The 21,929-nt window shown below is 39.8% G+C and overlaps 2 protein-coding genes across 4 annotated transcripts in view; both read left to right on the forward strand.

Moving 5' to 3' along the window:
• NUP107 (nucleoporin 107) overlaps nucleotides 1-8,484 on the forward strand; it is a 30,868-nt gene extending 22,384 nt beyond the window's left edge. For all 3 annotated transcript variants that reach the window (XM_059816377.1, XM_059816380.1, XM_059816379.1), the window contains 11 exons: nucleotides 153-222; nucleotides 668-786; nucleotides 2,446-2,484; nucleotides 2,848-2,998; nucleotides 4,076-4,182; nucleotides 5,180-5,282; nucleotides 5,461-5,621; nucleotides 5,871-5,996; nucleotides 6,727-6,840; nucleotides 7,138-7,305; nucleotides 8,174-8,484. In XM_059816377.1, the coding sequence (XP_059672360.1) occupies nucleotides 153-222; nucleotides 668-786; nucleotides 2,446-2,484; nucleotides 2,848-2,998; nucleotides 4,076-4,182; nucleotides 5,180-5,282; nucleotides 5,461-5,621; nucleotides 5,871-5,996; nucleotides 6,727-6,840; nucleotides 7,138-7,305; nucleotides 8,174-8,281 (1,266 nt within the window). In that variant the 3' untranslated portion in view covers nucleotides 8,282-8,484. The remainder of the gene's footprint in view (nucleotides 1-152; nucleotides 223-667; nucleotides 787-2,445; nucleotides 2,485-2,847; nucleotides 2,999-4,075; nucleotides 4,183-5,179; nucleotides 5,283-5,460; nucleotides 5,622-5,870; nucleotides 5,997-6,726; nucleotides 6,841-7,137; nucleotides 7,306-8,173) is intronic.
• Nucleotides 8,485-9,601: 1,117 nt separating this feature from the next.
• Nucleotides 9,602-15,906, forward strand: SLC35E3 (solute carrier family 35 member E3). The gene is made up of 5 exons (XM_059816660.1): nucleotides 9,602-9,991; nucleotides 10,069-10,179; nucleotides 11,744-11,902; nucleotides 12,856-12,938; nucleotides 13,402-15,906. Exons 1-5 carry the CDS (start codon nucleotides 9,602-9,604, stop codon nucleotides 13,586-13,588), a joined length of 930 nt encoding a protein of 309 aa, XP_059672643.1. The 3' UTR covers nucleotides 13,589-15,906.
• Nucleotides 15,907-21,929: the final 6,023 nt, after the last annotated feature.

Below are 21,929 nucleotides of genomic sequence, written 5' to 3' on the forward strand. Positions count from 1 at the left end.
GTGCCTTTTCTCCTGCTTTTTTTGCAGAATACCCTTTGAAATAGGAAAGCTTTTTTTCCCTAAGAAACCTGTGCTTTATTTATGTTTGCTTTCTTTGTAAATTATGCTATAAGATTTTGTTCAAAGTTTGAACTTTCTTTTTCTTTCCCCAGAGGGTTATAGAGGAGAATCAAGAACACTATCACGTGATTCAGAAATTCCTTATACTGGGAGATGTGGATGGTGAGCTTTTCTCTTAAGTGATTTTTAAATGTCAACTGACTACATTATTTCTAAGTGACCTTTCCAGAAACTTATATGTGAATGGATTTTAGAAACACACAGTAGGCAAACTCCACCTTAAAGCTACACTGCTTCTTTAATCAAGAACGATAGGGACTTTCTGCAGTTTGACATACAAGGTAGTTTTCAAAGAAGTAATGAAATCATGTAAATGTATCAGAATATATGTAAGACTATTGCTATAACTTTTTCTGCGAAATGACAAAATACATACAGCAGATATTTAATCTAACAGCTAAATCTTTCCAAAACTGTTGCTGTTCTGTTTTGTTGGGCTTTTGAGGCTAAATTACATTTGTTGAATAAATGCATAATTTTGAAATACTACTTTAGGTGTTTTTTCCCTGTGATATGGCTAATATCAACATTTCCTTGGTGGCTGTAGGTTTGATGGAAGAATTCAACAGATGGCTTTCCAAAGACAGAAGTGTGCTACCAGGACACCTCCTTCGTTTCATGACGCATCTTATTTTGTTTTTCCGCACTTTGGGTCTGCAGACTAAGGTAAGTTCATTTGTATTTGATTTGTTGTATTAGCAATAGCTAGTCTTTGAAGTAGAAATGATTGTGTGTAAGTATATAAACTGCATACAATGATGGTAAATTACTACCAGGCTGATGAGGAGCTGCATGCTTAAATCGTGTATTTGTTGATCTTGGAGCCTAAATACAACAGTCAAATTAGGAAAGAGCATCCTCCCCTCCACTTCAGCTTGAAATTTGTTTTGTGAGGATGATGGATTCTACTCATAAGCCCTTTATTGAGAAGGACCTCACTCAAACTTCAATGTTAGGCTTATTCATAGCACCCAAGATGCTTTGAATATAACCTGATCTTATACACAGTCCTTGGAATTGTACCTGTTGCTGTAAATTCATAAATGTTTTTGCTTGAGGTAATTGGTACTAGCTGAAACTTCTATGTTTTCCCCAAATATATACTAAGTATAGCCTCCTAGCTACCTAGCCATTTATGCTAAATACACAGATGGGTCACATAGGCTGCAATTTTCTTTTCTGAGGCAATCACAAGTAATTAGAAGCTCTCCTTTTCTACTGTTTTAAAAATTAGAAGCACTTATGTATCAAATTTCTGAATGTAACCTATTTTGGCAAAAGACAAATATGTGTTTTCATTAGATGATCTAAACACAGCTCTGAGTTGTTACGTTTTTTTCATGCCTCTAATCATTGCTTTGTTCCCTTGTTGAAAATTATTTTGAAGTCAGTTAACATTTAGCTAATTAAGAGGAACTTGTGTGTGTGTGTATACATACACATGTTTTAGCTAGACTCAAAATTTGATAGAGTAGGTCTTTAAGCTAAAGTATGGTGGAACTAGTTACTAGCATATGTTTAACAGAGGGGACAAAAAAGGTGCAATTTCCTACATAAATTCCATTGTGGGATTCTGAGTAACTGTTGATTACTGCCTCTACAATTTTGGAGTAGGTGAATTTACTGAAAAATTACTCTATCGACCCTGAGTAGACCTCAGAGGGAAGAGGCAGTTGTGCAAGGTTTTATGATGATCCTTATTTGATGTTTGAGTACAATTCATATAGGTATATGCTTAGACGAAGATCTCTAATTTCATTTACACATATAAAACTAAAATGATAGTTCTTCACACTAACAAACACTTGAGTCTTAGCTAAAGCAGTCTCAGGTGCTCAGACTATACTTCGGTTGTTTAGTATAGGCTGTTACAGATGAGCCAGGTGATACTTACACCCTGTACACAGGAACATTAGAATTTTCTGTAATCAACAGTGCATGTAGCACACTGCAATAGTCATCTGTTCGCCTGACATCTTATTTATTAATTAAAAAAATATGGTAAAATGGAAATACTTGAAAAATAATTTTAGAAGTAACTTTCCAGTTAGACCAAAAACTATATTATCCAGTCGCTGAAAAAGACAATCGTTGGAACACTAAATCTTTGAATCAGAAGATGTTTTTTTAATCACTCTCTGAGAGAAACAGTTCTTCCAGCTGAGCCTGTTTGAGTGTGTAGATTACTGAAGCAGGGATAAGCAATAACCTTGTGTCTATGTAACAGTGGGAGCCTGTAAAGTATCTTTTTTCTTCCCCCCCCCCCTCCCCCCCCCGCCCCCCATTATCTGATTTAACATTGAATTTATATTTGTTTGCAATAAGGAGGAAGTTTCTGTTGAAGTCCTAAAGACCTACATTCAGGTAAGCTTTCAAAAATATAGTTTGCTTTCTATGATGTAATTTACATGTAAAGGAGGAAGAAGAGGAGACTTAAGGTTACAGGATGGAAAGAGCTATGATGCAATTAATGGTCTTTTCTCAAGAGATACATGGAAGCTTGCCTAGTATGCAGAGTTTCTGTCAGCAGTGCTGAAATAAGAGGCAGTTTTATTGAATCTTGTTTAGAAGCTGAGAAGTGGAATCTTCCTACATCACAACAAAATAATCACGAATTTGTTACACATTCATGTTTTTACATAAAACATGTTTTTACATATGTGTAAACACGTGTTTACGCAGAGGAATATAGTATGTTTTTCTAAATATTTGCTTCTTATTCTGCAGCGGATGATATCTGAGAAGCACACAGATTTAATAGCATTTTATGTTAGTCACTTGCCCCCAGACCTAGCTGTTGCTCAGTATGCTTTATTTCTCGAAGATGTTACTGACAGTGATCAACGCCACCACTGCCTTGAATTAGCAAAAGATGCAGGTGAGATATGCTGATATTCAAATTATCATTTTAAATCCTGGGTTATTTTGTCTTTCAGTAGTTTTTAATGCAAGACCTAGCTATGAAGATGATACTGTTTCCTTCCTATGTCTCTTCATTTTTCAATTAAATAAAATTAATTTGCTGATCACTTCTTCAAGTAGGTATATTGTGGTTTTTAACTAACCTGGAATTGCAATTCTTTTTCTGAATTAAACCAAATACCACATTTGCTTCTGGATTATATCCAAACACAGCAGGAAGTAAATGCCAGCTGCCTGTCTCAAGTATATGCTCTGAAGCTTGACATGATCATAATGTTTTCAGAAAATTAATTATAAAAATACATACCTGTTTGTGGATTTAGGAAGGTTATGAGTATCTTAAGTTTTTTGTCCTATTTATAGTGCTCTTTCTTAGCTGTGGTGGGTTGCTTGCATTAATTGTAAGCTTCCTTCCAGGCCCATACATCAAACTAAAAAGGACTACAGTGAAGCAGCACACTGTCCGTTGTTTTACAATGCCTCTGTGCCACTCAAAATTCACAAAGAAATAGATTTACTGCACACTTCAGTGTCTAATTTTTCTTCAATCATTTTTTAGTCATTTTCTTTTAAAAACTTGGGTAAGGTTTCAAAAAATAAAACGTCCTGCTTCAGGATCTGTAAAAGAACTATTCTGAGCTTTTCCTGGTGCATTCCTGTCAAATCATAGTCTTGCCGTCAGAATTGTAGGAGTCGATGGTCTTGGCAAATATATCTCTATATATATATATCTAGAGAGGGAGAGATCTATATATCTATATGCTGGTACACAGCACAGACTGAAAAACTTGGTAGTTGTTTTGTTCTTCTTCCCATGTTTTATGTTCTCTGTTATGTCAAATATCATTCTTCTAAAATACCTGCAATAAATTACGTATCTCAAAAGCTTATAATTTAGTCTGACAATCTGAGTGTGAACAGAGTGATAAGAATTACTAGTAGTAAGGAATAAGATCAACAACTGGAGTCTGAAATTAATTTTGTGGCAAGTTTGAATTCATGATTGCTCTTACATAGTTCTCTCTTATCCCAGGTCTGGATGTTGCAACAATAACAAAAACTGTTGTTGAAAACATCCGCAAGAAGGATGCTGGTGAATTCAGTCACCATGACCATATGTTAGATACAGGCACAACGGAGGTGAGTATACTTTGTAGAGCAGATATTCTAGTTTGCAATCAACTACAGTGTCTTTTACCGTACATGATCCATATTTCTCTTTCAACGATGGTAGAAATTGCCTTGAAAAAGCCTGTGAGGGAAATGCACTTTCCATGTGACCAAGTATGAGGAGTTGAATTGCATTAATTCATAACTTCTGTTTCTACATCTCCTTGATCTTCTGGGCTGTGGTGTATATTGCTCAGCAGCATGTCTGTATGCAAACAATAAGTGAAGATAAAGCCCTTGAAATGACTGTAACAAAATATATTGTAGCTGAGAGTAGGATATCATTGTAGCTTCTAAGAATTATGAGGATTAATACTTTGGATCTCAGATGTACCTTATTACATGCTCAAGTGACATATTCTAGCTACAACAGACATTGCCTTTACTGACAGTTTCCTTGTTATCACTATTGAGTTTTGGTTGGATCCAACTCAGTACTTTAACAGTACCTCACTGTCACTAATAGCTTGAATTGAAAGTACTGTTTAGAAAACAACTGATGGTTTCCCAACTTGTGGCAATTTTTTTGCTGTTCAGTACAAAGTTCAAACTTTCTAAGCCAAACAGGTAGTTTATCTAATGCAAGAGTTGGAAAACTGTGGTTGCAGGCTGATAGCACCCCTGAAGATGTAGCAAGGGCTCCATAAACCATGTTTGTACAGTGTATTCATATTAAAGTTTGAGGAGGATGCATGGCAATCCATAAAAATTTTTGAGAGCTGTTGCTCATCCATTGGTCTGAATATCTTGGGAATACTTAGAAATGGATTTTTAAACGATTTTAGATTGCAAAGATTGTTTTCTAAGCTTTTGATACTAAAGTTGTGAATAAGGCGATCCTTGTTAGTATGTCATAATGCTATCCAAAGATCTCTAGAAACGGGTGTACTTCATTGATCAGATTTAACGCGTCTAACATCAGCTGTATGCTTGAAATGTTAGTGAATCTATATATTGGTTTTTACAGGCGGATCGGCTGAAAATAGATGTAATTGACTGGCTCGTATTTGATCCTGCACAGAGGGCAGAAGCACTTAAGCAAAGCAATGCAATCATGAGGAAGTTCTTGGGTACTAAACTTCACAAATATTGTATACTTCTTAAACATTGGTTTTGTTCTCATTGGCTCTTGGCGGTACATTTGATACAACTTTGAATCTAGTCTGTTAAAAAGCATGGGTTTGTCAGTTTATAAAAATAAAGTATGGAAATTGCAAAGCTGTTGATACTCAGTTCACATTCTCATAGCATCCAAGAAACATGAAGCGGCAAAAGATGTGTTTGTGAAGATTCCCCAAGACTCTATAGCAGAAATATATAACCAATGGGAAGAACAGGGAATGGATACTCCACTTCCAGCTGAAGATGACAATGCTATACGGGAACATTTATGTATTCGGGCATATTTGGTGAGTTTCAAATATGCTGTTATTCCAAGTTATAACTTAGAAATAATGGTGGTTTTGCCTTGGTAGTGAAACTTTAAGCTTTGTCCATTTAACTTCTGATTCCTGGATGCACTATACCTCAGAGTTTACAGAACAGTGAGATTCTTTTTATACTTAAAACTAATTTTTGGCTTTTGTACATTTAGTGACATTCTTGTAATTATGTAAATTAGTCAAAATTGTCAAAACACTGTTTTCAATGCAATCCAGGAAGCCCACGAAACCTTCAATGAATGGTTTAAACACATGAACGCTGCTCCACAGAAGCCTTCTTTGTCACCACAAGCAAGTTTCACTGAAAAAGTGGCCCATGAACATAAAGAAAAGAAGTATGAGGTAGGTAGAAGTTCTATAAACATTTACGTTCTTGCTTAGGAGGCAGTCTTAGTTTAATGAAACAGAGTAGAAGTCTGCTAATTCATATTGCTTAAGAACTCTATTATAAATTGTTCTCATTTTATGTGAAAAGAGGGAGTATGAGAGAGAATGGTAATGCCACTGCACAATAAATTCTCATGCTTTGTTTTTATATGACTCAGCTTTACATAGAATATTGTCTACTGTAATAGTAAATATTCATTATAATATGTTGACTGTCAGTGTTATTAATAAACCTGAGTACTCGATTTTGCTGTTAACTCTTCCCTGGAAATGGAGGATGAAGGCTGTCTTGTGTTCTTGCATTTGTCACATTTTCTTCTCTAAAAGATGCTGCAGTTCTCTTTGTTTTCCCAAAAGTTCTCTGTGCACGTCTGGCCAGTATGAAAACTGTATTCAGTTTATACAAGTATTTGTTATATAAACATGGCAGAACAAGTTGTTTAAAATTATCTTTCTCTAGTGGCTTCGACTGCTTCTGAACAACCTGTCTGACTCTCTGGACAGGGAATTAAGCAAGGATGGAAATAGCTGTTAGCAGCAGGCTTTTAGGTTTTGGCAAATGGCTGAAGATTCTAATTTGAATTGGAGCTGCACTGGCTGTTGCATGCTAGGTGAAGAGCCTGTGTTAAAATAGCCTTGGAAATTATCCTGTTCTGCAGTAGCTTATTTTCTGTTTCTTTGCCAGATGGACTATGGTATTTGGAAAGGCCTCTTGGATGCTCTTACAGCTGATGTGAAAGAGAAAATGTACAATGTGTTGCTGTTTGTTGATGGAGGATGGATGGTTGATGTTAGAGAGGTAAAATTATTTTTTTGTATCATGGCGTAGACCACAAAGCCAGATTGTATCCGGTTGTACCTTTGTCATCTTTAATTTGATGTGCTTCTGTTTACTCTGTTATAATTCACTCTGGCCTTGCTGTGACCAGTTACGGATTGCTTCCCCTTCAGTTACCACGTAAATCGGATCTGGCAGTCCAGTCTAGGCTGGTTAGTCCGGTTTTTTGTGTCTGACGCTGCTGATTATGTGGTTGTGCTGAGTTGCCTTTTAAAGGTAAATGTTCATAATACTAATATATTATTTTGCTATGGTAAGGATGCCGAGGATGACCCTGAACGAACACACCAGATGATTTTGCTGCGAAAGCTGTGTCTGCCAATGATGTGCTTTTTACTGCACACGGTGTTACATAGTACTGGACAGTATCAGGAGTGCCTGCGACTGGCCGACATGGTTGCCTCTGAGCGGCACAAGCTTTATACGGTGCGTTATTGAGAGCTGCAGGCAGCTTAGCTTCCATTTAAAAGTTCTGTGGGTTGACTGTGGAAAAAACTTCTGTAGAGAGAGGAAGATGCCATATGTTCCTTAACTTCGTAAGTTCCTTCATCTCTTCCCATTCACTGCAGTAGTAAAGGGTTTCCTTCTATGCTGACTTAAGGAATCAAAGAGTTAACTCTGAAACACCAAAGATGATGCCAATGTTTTGACAAGCAGTTCTTCTGAGTAGTGCAGTTACTAATTTTTGAATGGGGGCTATTGAAATAAGTTGAACGGTAGAATTGTAATTGATTAATTTTTATGTATTTCCATTACATTTCAGAACATTGTATAAGCAGGTTTTGTTCTGGAGTAATTGGTTTATCTAATCTTCTCTCTCTCCAAAAGCCTGAAAAACAACACAAAAAACCTTCATCAAACCAATCAAAAAAACTAAACCACAGCACTCCCACCCCGAAAAAAAAAAAAAAAACCCAAACAACCAAGGATTAGAAATCTGAAAAGAAACATCAAGGCTAAGAAAAATACTGTGATGCATTCGGCTGGATTGGCTTAAGATCTCTGCCAGTAATAACAAGAAAGTTAAATTTGGCTGTTTACCAGTGATCTTTGTAGTAGATATGAGGCAGAGCTATCTTGAGAGTATCTTCAGATTTTGGATACTACTACTAGCTTCCAGTCCTTTAATAAATGCCATTCTGAAATGTCTGGTGTTCACACTGTCCTAAATAGAAAAAAGGAAGAGAGAAAAAAAAAAAAGAAAACATTTATTAACTTAACCACCATTTACTTTTATATCAGTGCTATTCATTCCAAATAAATTTAACTTCTTTATGTCTTTTTTTATTCTTAGGTATTTTCAAAAGAAGAACTCCGAAAGCTTCTACAGAAGCTAAGGGAATCTTCTCTGATGCTTCTGGACCAGGATCTTGATCCTTTGGGATATGAAATTCAGTCATAGGATTTATTGTAGACACTTGCAAAAACTTCTCAATGTGGACATTTTGCTTATAAAAAAGAACAATATGCTTATAAAAAAGACTCAGATAAACTGATCTTTGGGGGGGGCGGGACACACACCCACCCCTCAGATTTCAATTCAACTTGAAAAATTCTGACCAGCTTCGCAGAGGATATTTGTTATACAACCTTTTTCATAATGGTTTTTTTTTTTCTAATAAAAGTGCTTCACAAACAGAAAATGTTTTTTCATTCTAATCTAAAATGTCATTATATAAATACAGTGATTGTATGTACCTCCTTGATCTCTTTGCTACATGCCAAAGAGCTGCCTGTAGACTGGAAACATTACTTGGCAGAAGAAGAATGTGCAAGGGTACCACGGAGAGGAAGGCAAGACGGGAGGAGGATGTATGCGGAAAGCAGGGGAGAAGAAAGCAGATGCGAGGGGCTGGAGGAAAGGAGCATTAAAGGAAGAGAGAAAGTGAAGGGCTACCGCTAGCCCTTCGGAAGAGAGAAGGGCTTGCTTCAGGATTTGTGCTGTTCTCCCATGAATTTTGTCGTTACTAAAATGCTGATGTAATCCTGAACCGGAGGAAAGGTGATTGTACCTTGAAACTCCCAAGTTTGGGATTCTGTACTTTATTTAGAAACCTTGTTCTGGCCATGTTTACATATGTAAGCACACATTTAGCTGCTTTTCCCTTAACTGGAGAGTGCGGAGGAGAGCTGTAGCACAGTTAGGCAAGGGCTTCAGCTCCTTCACCCACTCGGTGTCTTCTGACACTTGATGGAGAACGTCGTTTGTGCTATACCTATCCGTAGGTATGTTTTTACGTCTGTGTTTATAGAAACGCCCAGTGCAGTTGAGAGGTACTTGTACCTTGGAGAGAAGGTGTGTTTCTGCCCCTCGCCGGACTGTGGGACAGCGGGGCAGGAGCGGGGGGGGCGGGTCGGCCTGCGTGGGGCTACGCGGGTTGGGGAGGGGTCCTGCACGTTCGCGCGGGCCGCAGGGCGCGTCTTCCGGCGCCCGTTCTCCGTGTGCCTCTCGCTCGTGGCAGGGGGGCCGCGGAAGCGTGGCTCCTGCCCCGGGAGGGGCGGCTGCAGCGCCCCCCCCGCGTCCGGCAGCTCCCGAGGGCGGGCGGAGCCGCAGCTCCGCCCACGGGGCGGGGCCTGGGGCTGGGGCTGGGGCGGGCGGGGCCACCGGAAGGCGCGAGTCCACGTGTCCCGGCGGGGGCGGGGGCAGGCGGCGGCGGCCCGGCCGGTGCGCTGGCGGCCGGCGGGCTGCCTCAGCCGCTGCTGCCCGGCCCCGCGGGGCGCCATGGGCTGGATGCCGGCGCAGGGTCGGCTGGCGGCGGGGCTGCTGGTGAACCTGGCTGCCTCCATCTGCATCGTCTTCCTGAACAAGTGGCTGTACGTGCGGCTGGGCTTCCCCAACCTCAGCCTCACCCTGGTGCACTTCGCCATCACCTGGCTCGGCCTCTACCTGTGCCAGGTGCTCGGCGCCTTCTCCCCCAAGAGCCTGCAGCCCGCCCAGGTGCTGCCGTTGGCCCTCAGCTTCTGCGGCTTCGTCGTCTTCACCAACCTCTCCCTGCAGAGCAACACCATCGGTACCTACCAGCTGGCTAAGGCCATGACCACGCCGGTCATCGTGGTCATCCAGAGCCTGGCTTATGGAAAGACCTTCCCCCTCCGTATCAAGCTTACTCTGGTGAGGAGGCGGCGGGGCTGAGGGGAGCGGGGGGGGGGCAGCGGCCCGGCCTAAAACCCCTCTGTCCTCCTCCACAGGTCCCCATCACGCTGGGCGTCTTTCTCAACTCCTACTACGACGTGAAGTTCAGCGTCCTCGGGATGGCCTTCGCCACCTTGGGCGTCCTGGTGACCTCCCTCTACCAAGTGGTGGGTAATGGCGGCGGGGGGGGGCGGGAGGGCGGGAGCGATGTGGTGTTTGGTCTTCAGTCTGCTGTCCCTCACTTAGATCACCTTTAAACAGCACCCTGCCTCCCAGGAAACCCTCCATACTCAGTTATTTATTAAAATAAAAAACAAACCCGAATTGTTATAATCCACCACAACCCGTGGAAAATTGTTCAAGGAATTGATTGTCCTCGCTGCTAAAAATCCGTGTGTTATCTTTAATATGTTCATGAGCATATTTTCAAGGGGTGAAGATTGCTTCATTGGTAAAACTCTGTTTTAGTAGAGAGTAGGGGTTTTCTCTTAGCTGAAGCAAGTGCCTTGCGTTTGAGCCTTTCCCTAGAAAGGACGTTTTCCAGTCCTTCAGTTAATCCCATGGCTTATCCTTGAGCTATTGACATTTTACAAGCATCCTTCTTCAATTTCAACTATACACAGTTCAAGGTGTTTTTGCAGAGGGTGCACTAAGGCCAAATATAGGTACAATATAACCTTTCTTGCTGATTATGGTTGAAAAAATAAATACATCCAAGGACTGCTGCCTTAACGCTTTCTGCTGTAACACTGTACAGAAAGCTCACTACCAGTTCGTTATTGGCCATGATTGTAAAAGCCTCCCAGATTAGAGTCCACTGTCATGTTGATGTGATAGTCTGCATCCATTTAAACGTGAATTTGCCTCCAAAAGAAGCAAGGCTCTTTGACCTGTAGTGTGCAAGATGACAAATAACGGGTCTTTTGTCCTGTTTTGGGGTAGGAGGAGGCAAGAGATGCTGCCTAGTAACTTTAGGTGATGGTTTGTGTACTGCAGAAATGATAGTAACTGAGTGAAAGTACCCTGTAGTTTTTAAAAAAACTTAGTAAGTTCATATTGTATACACTGGAACCCATGTTACCGATTAATGTGATTTATGAAGTATTAATGTAAACGTCACTCTTCAGTATGATATAAAGGTACATCCTTTTGCCTGTTGCATCTATCTTCATATCTGGAGATAACTAGTGTCTCTTAAAGTGTGCTACATTGCAAATCCAAGTTATAATCAATATTGAAATGACATCCAGTAAATTTGGAATAAACTGGTTTTGTTAGCTTCTGTGTGGAGGAAAAGGCAAAAGAGCAAAAGCAGATGTCTGCTTAGGTAAAGGCACTCAGCTCAGTCATAGACAGGATCTGGAACTTGTCTTGAGAATAAAAGGGAGCTGGCATTTTCTTCCCAGCTCCGCTACGTTTTTGTTCTTCCTCAAGTATAATACCTTACCTCCAGGCTATGGGAAAAGGAAAGTTTAGGTATCTAAGGGGGTTTTCACTGCCCCTGCATATGCTTTCGTCCTCACATGACTGCGCTCTACCGCTTGCCTGCTCACAAGAGACAAACATGTAGGCCTCTGGTTAGGCAAAGGTGGAAGATGATGCTCAACAGTCCATTTGTGTAGTATTGTCCACATGAGAATCCCTCTGTGTTAGTACCCAGTTTGCTTTTGCTCAAGTTTTCGTTACGGGTTTTTTTTCCTTACGTTTAACAGCTTTCTCTTTTGGTTTTAGTGGGTAGGAGCTAAGCAGCATGAGTTGCAGGTAAACTCTATGCAGTTGCTGTACTATCAGGCACCAATGTCCTCGGCTATGTTGTTGTTCATCATACCCTTCTTTGAGCCAGTCTTTGGAGAAGGGGGAATATTTGGGCCCTGGACACTTTCTGCTGTGGTAAGGCTTTTATTTACTTTAATTAAATAAATAATCATCATTGATGTAGTTAAATTTGATACTAATATCTGTTTCTTTGTGAAACAGATTTTTGTACAGTCATTGACTACGATGAGATGAGGGGGGTATGTGGAAGAGAAAAAGAAAACCCTTGTTGTGTCTGCCCCACTTCCTCCTAGAGGAGTCTGTCTGTCAATTGATTTACCTCCTTATTCTTGTTTCTGTTTAGAGGGCATCTGAACAGCAGGAAAATCTGACAAAATCCAGAAGCTTCCCCTAGTGTATTAAATTAAAAATATGTAAGTGCCCTAGTCCCAGCTCTTACTGTCCACTCAGAAAAGAGATAAGCATGCTCACTTTTGACACTCTAAACTCCTCTTCTGTGGAAGGATGCCAACATCGATTGTTCTTTAGAATTGCTAGTTTATTTTCACCAAGAAGGATATACTTTCTCTCTTTATCCTTCTGTCCAAAAAAGAACCAGTGGCATATTCTTACCTCTGCTGTTCATGCCGCTCAGTGATGGGTCATTTCTCATAGTGCTGCAGTTCATGAATGGAATAGCAAGTATTCGCAATAATAAAATCAGTTATTTTTCCAAAAGAGTTTTTTTGTGTGACCATAAATAAGTCTTTGTCTCAAAGGTAAAGAATACAACTTCTACGTGTGTGAGTAGCCAGGTTTTCCAAATCACTCTTAAATGGTCACTGAGAGTAAGGAGAAAAGGCTTGTGGTTATATCAGTATTTATTTATGGACATCATACCCTGAGCTACTTATACATAACACCAATGTCTATACTGATTTGAAGCTGTTTCTATTTTTGTTCTCCATATGTTTTTCTTGCCTGATATTTTACATCTGAAAGTAAAGGAAACTAACTAAATAACCTGAAATGTATCTACAAATGGCCAAAAACGGGTCAGATTACTGACTGTGTCCATTAATCCACAGATAATGGTACTGCTGTCTGGTGTAATAGCCTTTATGGTAAACTTGTCCATTTACTGGATCATTGGAAATACATCACCTGTCACGTATCCTTTGTAACATTAGTTGTTGCTCCTGTTTCCAGATGAATTATGTTAGCATTCATTCGGATTGATTTGCTGTGGGAAAATTGGTTGGTAACTTGCTTTTATCTTAAATGATGAAGCTGGAAAAGCATGTTCATGTTTTAGTGTATTCTGTTTCTTTGTTCGTGGTTTGTGTAGATAAAGGCGGTTAACTTAGTGACATGACCTTCATACCTATGAAGAACATTTACCCACAATTTGGCTACCTTCAGGAAGTGTTGGTGTGTCAGTTTGTAGTGTACGATGGGTGAAAGGCTTTACATGGAGGTTAATTCTCATAGCTGCAGAGCTGCAGAAAGTTGCATGAGTTGAAGTCAGTGTGACATACCATTGCCTGCTTTGGATGTAATTAATGAAATTCCTAAGTGTTTCTATTTACAAATAATAATACTGATATTTGCTATTATCCTTAACAGGTGTCTAGGTATAACATGTTTGGACATTTCAAGTTCTGCATCACCCTCCTGGGAGGGTGCCTCTTATTTAAGGATCCACTGTCTGTTAATCAAGGCCTTGGGATTCTGTGCACATTGTTGGGCATTTTGGCTTACACCCACTTCAAGCTTAGTGAGCAGGAAAGCAGTAACAGTAAATTGGTTCAGCGTCCATAAAGCAAGGGTTTCTGGAGATTAATAATATTGTGAAGGAAGACAAATATTTAAATATGCATTGATTCTAGAATGCACAAAATTGCCTCCACAAAATTCATTTAGAACTATGGTTTTAGTTTAACCACCAGGATCGTTATTCTGTAACTAAATCAAACGAACTGAATTATGTAAAATGCTGGTGTTCTGCCATCTCAGTCCATCCTATCGTTTTCATTAAATTTAAATGGTAACTTAAAAGAGAAAATGGCACACTTCAAATTGCTGTGGAAATTGTACTGAAGTAATTATATTTTTTTGCATTCCAAATGAGATCATGATGGCTACAGTTATAATAGGGAGAGAAAGAAAAGGAATCTTGTTTTTGTGATCATGCCAGTATTACTGTTGTGAAGAAACTTGGAGGCATTTTTATGCAGATGTTCTGGTATGTAGTGATGCTTCTTCCTTTTTGTCTGGTCAACGATGGAGAGGAAACATACTTTATCCAGTAGTTTTAAAAAGGGCCACCAAGCTCATTCCTATTTCTTCTATACTTCTTATGTACGTTTGGCTTCAACACATTGATAAATTTTGTCTGAAGAAAGTAGAGGAAACTACAGGTGGAGAGAGACTAGAGGAGACATTGGAACACTTGAAGCCACAGGCCAAGCTATAGAAAAGTAGGAAATCAGATCTAAACAGTTCATCTTAAATTTTTCTTTTGGTCCATCAGACCGTTAATCAAGTCATTCATGTTTTAGAAAATTCTGTTACTGCTTTATTATTTTCTCTATGCCAAAACCAAGGCTTTACATGAGATCTTGTAAATACTCGTGAGCCTAATAAAATCTCTGATTTTGAGGTAGTAACCAAATGTTTTGCAGCCTGTGCACGCAGACACCCATGCTAAAAATATTTTTGGAGAAACCTTCGGAAGGCTCACCATCTATAATGGACGTGAAGGTTGCCTGGTTCTCTCTCCTGCCTTCAACCCCACCTCCCTCGCTCCCACACCTTTCCCCAAGAGTTAGGTTCAGTGGGATCTGCAGATTTTTCTGCTGTTGTTTCGGGGGGAGGCCCAGGGGCTGTCTGGGCAGTGCTGGGTAGGCAGTGTTTCCTCAACAGACAAGTCCCCGGAAACGTGTCAGAGTGACTGAAGAGCCTGAGGTGGGACCTGCTTCTGCTCTAATTTGGGAATGCTTTGAAAATTATTTTATGCCAGTATCAAGCACTGATTTTGACAGTGTGGAAGGAAGAAGTTGAGTGCTGTTCTATTTAAAAAAAGAAAGAAAAAATAACTGCTTTCAGTAAATCTGGTGAGAACATATGTTCACTAGATTCACAGGGTTAGAATTTATTTGCAGTATCTTAATCCTTACATTTTGGGGTTCATTTTATCTTCATCTACCTCTAGCAGATTTAAAGAGGGGAATTATGTGAACAAAAACAGGTATTTAAGTTTTACAAGCACCAACAGAAATGGTATTTAGTTCCTCTGAGCTTTTTACAATACAGGTAACAAGTCTTTGTGTAAGAAACAATGCAGATCTTCTCAAGCTTGTAAATTATTTATTCTGTTACAGAGTTTTTGATTTAAGAAAAAGTTATTTCTCTGTGTAACCCGAGTTTACACCATAATACTCTATATCATTTCAGAGTTAGAAATATCTGAATAATTTTACATCTTTACCAACTATGTCTTAGACATTGTACTGGTCCAAGGATAATTTTTTGTATATGTTTTTATAAATCTATAATAAGTTTAAAAATACAGCCTGGACTACTGAAGGATGTGTTCAGACGGTCAACCTCTGGATGCATATCCTTCAGTACGTACACTGAGAAAGCCATTTGCATTAATTTGTGCTGTGCACAAGTTCTTCTAAAATGTAGATAGACTGCAAAGACTCTTACAGTTAGAAAACAACTGAATTAGAAGCCTGTGTGACAACAATATTTGGGATGATACTGATGTAAATAGAAAGTGGTAGAATGAACAAAAGAACCATGTCTGAAAGTACAAAAGAATTCTTAAGGAGAGGAGCATATCTGCAAGAGAAAGTTAACAGTATCATCAAACCAATACATTATAAATACATTTTGTTGCTGGAACGTGTAAGTCGTGGAGGTCACTTAAGTGACGTGATTTTTTTTAATACGTTCAAGAACTCTCTTTCGAGATTTACCTGTTGTATCTAATAAAGTATCTTGAACTTTGTCATACGGTTCAAAATACTAAATCCAGGCGGCTTGTGTAATCGTGGGATAAATAGATCTTTGTATGTATTGTTTCTTTGGATACCATGTGTAGGGTGGGAATAAATTTTTTGATCACTTGACTGATACCTGTTTATTGCAGGGGAGAACAGTTGTTCTTGTCTTTTTTCATCTTCTGCTTGAATTGCATACACTTTGGGTGTCTAGGTGTGTACAAGACAAAATGGTGCCACTTGGATTTCTGTCTATATAAATATTTCAATGAGTTTGCATGTTTTGCGGCTGAACTCATGACACAAATGAGGGAGGCTGCATGCCTCCCCTCCCCTGGGCAAATACAGGAACCTGCATGTATGTATGCACACACTTGGCTACTGACAAGCCGCCTGTGGGCTTTTCTTTGCCTTTTCTTTCCCGCACCTAAGTCCTTCCTGAATGCTCCAGTCTCTGCAAGTTCTGCATTTCCTTCTGTGTCCTGCACAAAGGTCCCCAGTGCTCAGGTTGTTTGGTCTCGCTTTCCCCTATGCTAAAACTGTGCATGCTTCCCTTGCCACTCAGACCTCTTCCCGAATCCCTTAGCAGAGAAGTCCTCATGCTCTCCCAGTGGTCCTGGGGAGGAGGGCAGGAGCAAAACGAAATTAACTATTACCATGCCAGAGTAGGGTAACTGGCATCAGCCAACTCCTTCCTTCACAGGCAAGTATATGTCGAGTTATATATTAGGGCGACTGATCTTTCTTTGGGAGATTGTAAAACAACAAAGAGAAGGAAGGGGTGTGAGAGACTTCCAGGTTGAATGGTTTTACTGCAAGCACTGTGATAACGTACTTGGCCAAACTTTTAAATCCTGAGGTAAAAGTGGAGTCTTATAAAAATTACTGATACTTACCTGGTGGGAAACTTGATTAGTCTAGTTCTTACTACATCACTTTAATATGTTTTCCTGTTAATTGTATGTATTTCATTCAGTTTTGGCTTTCCTGAAAGAGAAATCAGAGACTTGGCGTCTTTAACAATACGTAGTCATCACCCTGTATGTGCTGTCACAATTGGAGCCGTACTGTACAAACCCCAGTGTTTACTTTCTGCTTTTCATTTTACTTCTTATTCTACATATGACTAAACTGTGGTAACAAGATAGAGCTTGGTCCTTTTCTGCCATCAAGTGCTTTGCTGCTTATATTAGCATTCTTTACTTTAAAAAGTTACCATTAATACAGTTCCAGTGGAAAAGCTAGTGTAGATACCAGGGTGGTATTTAAAAATTAGAGCAGATCTCCAGATGATTCTTATTAAAATATTAGTGGCTGGTGTTAAGTTATCTTTGCTAGCCTTGTCCCTGAAAACACTTTAGAACAACATATATGAGTTTTTCTCATTTTCCCCAAAGGAATAGGAAGTATGCCTTCACTTAGATCCTCAGTTAAAAGCTCTGTGTTACCTTTAACTTTGGTGCTTGACATTTTGCATCTGGTTTTGTACAACTTCCTAAGTTCTTGCAGGCTCTGGGGGCACTGTGCCAGAGGAGTTTTCCTGTTGATGGGTGAACAGCTATGCTCTCAGGCTTGAGGTTGGAGGAGAGCAGTTTGCTACTGTTACATGTATGAAAAGGAGATTTGTCTTGCAGGAAGCCTACCATCAAGACAGAGCTGCAATTCAGCAGGAATGTATCCTCTCCCTGTCTCATTTAGTGAAATGAATGCCTAGTGATGGCCTGGGGCTAAAGCAACATTAAAGCCTTGTTTGGGCTACCCATAGTTTTTGTTAAACTTTTTTAATAATAGTAGTGGTAGTTAATGCTGGTTAAGTATTTAAGGTAAAAATCTCATTTTTATTCTGTCTTGTATAATAGGAGCTTCAGAAGAGTGTTTTATAACATTCTGGAGTACAGCTGATGTCTAACCCTTGTCTGGTTTGTCACATTTTCTGCAAAATCTATCAAAAGGTAGTGATGGATTTTGTAACTGGCTATACATATTTATACAGTTGGGATGTGGAGAAGGGGCTTGCTCTTGAGCAATACTGTGCTACTAAACACTGACATACTGTTAATGTATTTAGCAGTGATTTAGAAACATCCAGCCTGAAATTCACCAATGTGCTTAGGAAGGGAAAAAGGAGACTCGCTCTCATAGGTGAGAGAGCTTTTTATCTTGCTTTTAACAACAAACTCGAGGCTTGCAGTTTAAGAGAATTTTGGGAGCAGGCCTTACTCTCCCTCAAATCACCTTTCATAATAAGATTTTTCTCCCAAGATGTCTGTTTTGCTCCCAGTTACATAGTTGGTGTCTGACCTAGATTTTAAAAGAACAGAGTTTGGATTGCAGACTTGCAGGTGTTTGCTTGTGTTACGGGTTTTTTCCTCTTAAAATTTTGTGTTAGCCATTCACAAACCAACTTCCCTGTTTAATGAGAAAACAAAAAAGAAAGGAATGTTGAAGAAACAAAAGATAGACTGGATATATAGTGAAGATATGTTTTGTTTTGCACAAGAATTTCACTCTTCTAACTGTAAAGATGCAGCTCTTTCTGTTTGTTTCTCTACTGTTACAATCAGGTAGGTAGATTCACACAGGCACCATTTTTCTGCTCCATACAAATTCACTGTCTTCCTGCTGGTGCTCTCTCTCTGATGGCAGTCTCAGCCTTCCATTTGACAGCTCAGTTGCTGCAAAGAATGATTGGGATGTCAGCCGCAGAAGGTTAAGAACACAAAGTGAAAAACTATTAGCAGGAGCCTGATATAATCTAAGGTAATGAGAAATCCTATTCTAAGACACAGAGACATCTTAGCAAAAAGACCTGTGCTAAGCAGTGGGGAGAGGTGTGAGTTTATCTCCAGGCAGGTATTGCAAAGAATGCAAAACCTGAATTGTATGAATTCTCGCTGTGCTGCAGTAGTTGACAAATTTAGTTTAAACTAGCATTTAATACTATGAAAATATAAATGCCATGCAGAAAAATAAATAGCTGGATTCAGACAGTATAAAATCTTTGCCAGACTCGTCCCACAGCGATGGTTAACCTTTCTGAGAGAAGGGAGCTATTGTTCCGCCTCCCCTTAGCCCAGTGATGCTGGGCTTAGTGAAGGAGAGTTTGTGTTCCTGAAAGCTGGTCTGCTTGTTTTCAACGGTATCAGTTGGTCCAATGAAAACATACCACCTCTCCCTACAGAGCTTGTCTTGCTGAAGTTACTGTTTCTGCTTTCATCTAACTGACTTGGATCGTGCTCCTATCTTCCTCCAGCAGCTAAAAGGTCTAATGGACCTTGGGGAGTAGAACACACTGCCTTGCCTTGTGTAACTGCAGTGCCCAGTCAGCCCTGCTGTAGGGAATCCAACCCAGCCCAAAGGGTCATAGTAACAATCTGCAGTACAACAAGAACTAAAGAAAGGGAAAATGTGATCCCTTTTCATTGTTTTAGTTGCAAGGCAGTTACTAATCCTTTCAAATTTTTGTCTTTGTCATTTCCCTTCAGTAGATGCATAAGAAAGCTCCCTCTCCTGTTTCAGTCTGTTCTTTCTGTATAATTATGCCATATTTCAGGGAATTCTGGAATTGAGACAGAAATTGTATTCACTGCTCACATAAATGTATTGACCTCACCCAGTGTTGCTTTTTTTAAAGGGACCCTTGACTGCCTTCCAATCCAGAAAAAAAAAATTGCTTAAAATACAGGATGAGTGATGTTAACCTGAATTAAGAAGTAATTTGTCAGCTCAGGAGTTGCATGTGCATTCCCAGCTGCAGTAACTCAGTACCTAATAGGCACAACATGCTGCCTTTATAATGGAAAGGCAGGAACAGACATGGACAGATTAAATATAATGTAATGAAAGTAAATTATTTATTTAGAAGCAAGTAGTGGGGATGATCCAAAGGTTGCTTGAGGATTAGCATTGCAAAGATATATTCTGATTTGTTAGTGGCTTCACAGGAGTATGAATACAAGCCTTTCATTTGAAGGCACATGGTTATATTTAAGGAGCTCCAAGAAGCCCAGTACAGCCATGTGGGTAACTAGCACATGCAGGATGCACATGCAGGATGCACATGCAGGCTAGCAGTGTGTCAGAAAAGAGCAGTATTATTTTTAGAACTGTAGATGGCTGTGTCACATCCAGGAAGCGCAGGGAGGAGATCTCTGGTTGAAGCACAACATAAGAATGTAATTTTTAATGACTTTGGCACAGAAAACAGTTGTATTTTTCACTTTCTTACAAAGCAAAGGCTGAGAAGCAAATTTGTTTAAAGGAGCTGTGTTCTGATCGGGTGAAACACGTGGAGTAATCATGGCTAGTGGGACCACAGAATAGAGGTGGCTGTGATTAAAAAAAAAAAGGAAAAAAAAAGTGAGACAGTGGATTAAGAGACAACTGAGGGGAGTATACAGCACATCTACATCTAGGCAGGTTTTTATATATAAGGTCTAAGTTTAGATGTTTAACTCCATGATTAGGCATCTGAATAGCAGAGCCAGATTTGTCAGTGTGAATTTCTTCCCTTTCAGTTGTACTTAGTGGAGAATGGCATGTGCTTGACATTTCCAGAAATAAAGCTGCATAGTTGACAAATTTGACATTTTTTGGTCTCCAACTAAATTAGGTATGCTGTTTAACACAGAAACTGAGTCCTTTTTCTGCTTCCTTACTCTGTCCATAGTGTTTTTAATCCTCCTTACTCTTTGGGGAAAAAGAAACCATTTGCACACTTCTATTTTCTGTGGAGTAACTAACTGCAGTAACTGAATAGGTTTTGTTTTACAATACACTGGATTTGCATATTAAAAACTTTGATTAAGATCTTGTAATTTATCTACACGTGTGTATGTTGATTCCACTCAGGTTTCTGTCTCTGAGCTGAATGGGAAAAGCTGCTTGTATTATACAGCATCAACTGTTGTGAAATAAAGCACTTCATCTGGCCCTCTGCTAGACCATGACTGGTGCAGACAGCAAGTTGATGCCTTATTGTGCAGGCAGGCAAGTTTCAGTGCTGGGACAAGGGAGAAGAGTGACACCACACGGCTAGAAACAGGATTGAGGGAAGTGGGGCAGGGTGGGAGGCTCTTCTTTCAGTAATCCGGATGTAATGTCCACATGCCCAGCCTCAGAAGGCAGGTTTTGAAGGAGAAGGTTTCACACACAAATGAAACGGCGAGAAAGCCCTTTTTTCATGTACAGCTACCAACCTCTCAGCCAGAAGCCCTCAAAGAGTTTCTCAAGCACTCCACAACATATTTATGTGCCTATAAGTGGTCTTGAAGTCTTTGGAAGACTGGCTGCCTCTGAGCCTCAGTGGCTCGTTGCCTGCCTCTGCAGCCTCCCATGAACTGGCAACTCTCTATTCTCCTTGTTCCCCGTATAAAGGGAAATCTTTGAAAGGTTTGTATGTTGGTCCTATTTTTCAGTGTGCTGTATTTAGCTGAACCAGTCTGTGCTACATCAGCTGTTTCTGCTTCTGTGAAGACAGCTTTACTCATAGGATAGCCTATAATAATTCACAGGGTGTCACACAAATCGGAAATCATTGGGATATTATTTTTAAAGGCTGGTTAATTTTCTAATCAGTTACTTGTCCCTAAGCAAGCCAGAATTTAAATATCTTGTAGTTAAGTATTCTCAGTGTTTTCATTGGGTGTAAAAGATAAGCAGTCCCCTGACCTCCAGAGTTTCCTTTTAAAAATTGATGTAAATCAATGCATACAAAGATATCTAAGAAATTATTTTGGGATGTGACATCCATATTGACTAACAGGATTTAACATTTTGGTGCTAGCAATGACTGAAATGAAACAAACTTCCAGAAAGACTTTTTTGCAAAAGTGGCTTGACAGAATTGGGTTGTAGCAGAAGAAGAAGCCAGAGACCTTGGGCTCTAAAGAGGCATTGCTTGCATTGAAAACTCAAACCAAAACCTAGTAAAAATGGAGAGCTGATACGCATATATAAAGCACAGACAAAGCCATAAAGTCTCCTTAGTTTTACTGCAGTCCTCTTTTTGGTCTTGCATAAAATAATTGTATGGCTACATGGACCACAAGGACTCTTAACTCTTACTCCGTGTGCACACACTGATGGTGGTATGAGACAGTACTGCTCCCCAGCTACTTGTGGCTTCTGCTCTTCCAGATGGTTGTCCTTTC

The sequence above is a fragment of the Gavia stellata genome, chromosome 4 (assembly GCF_030936135.1).
Source record: "Gavia stellata isolate bGavSte3 chromosome 4, bGavSte3.hap2, whole genome shotgun sequence".
Taxonomy (NCBI): Eukaryota; Metazoa; Chordata; class Aves; order Gaviiformes; family Gaviidae; genus Gavia; species Gavia stellata.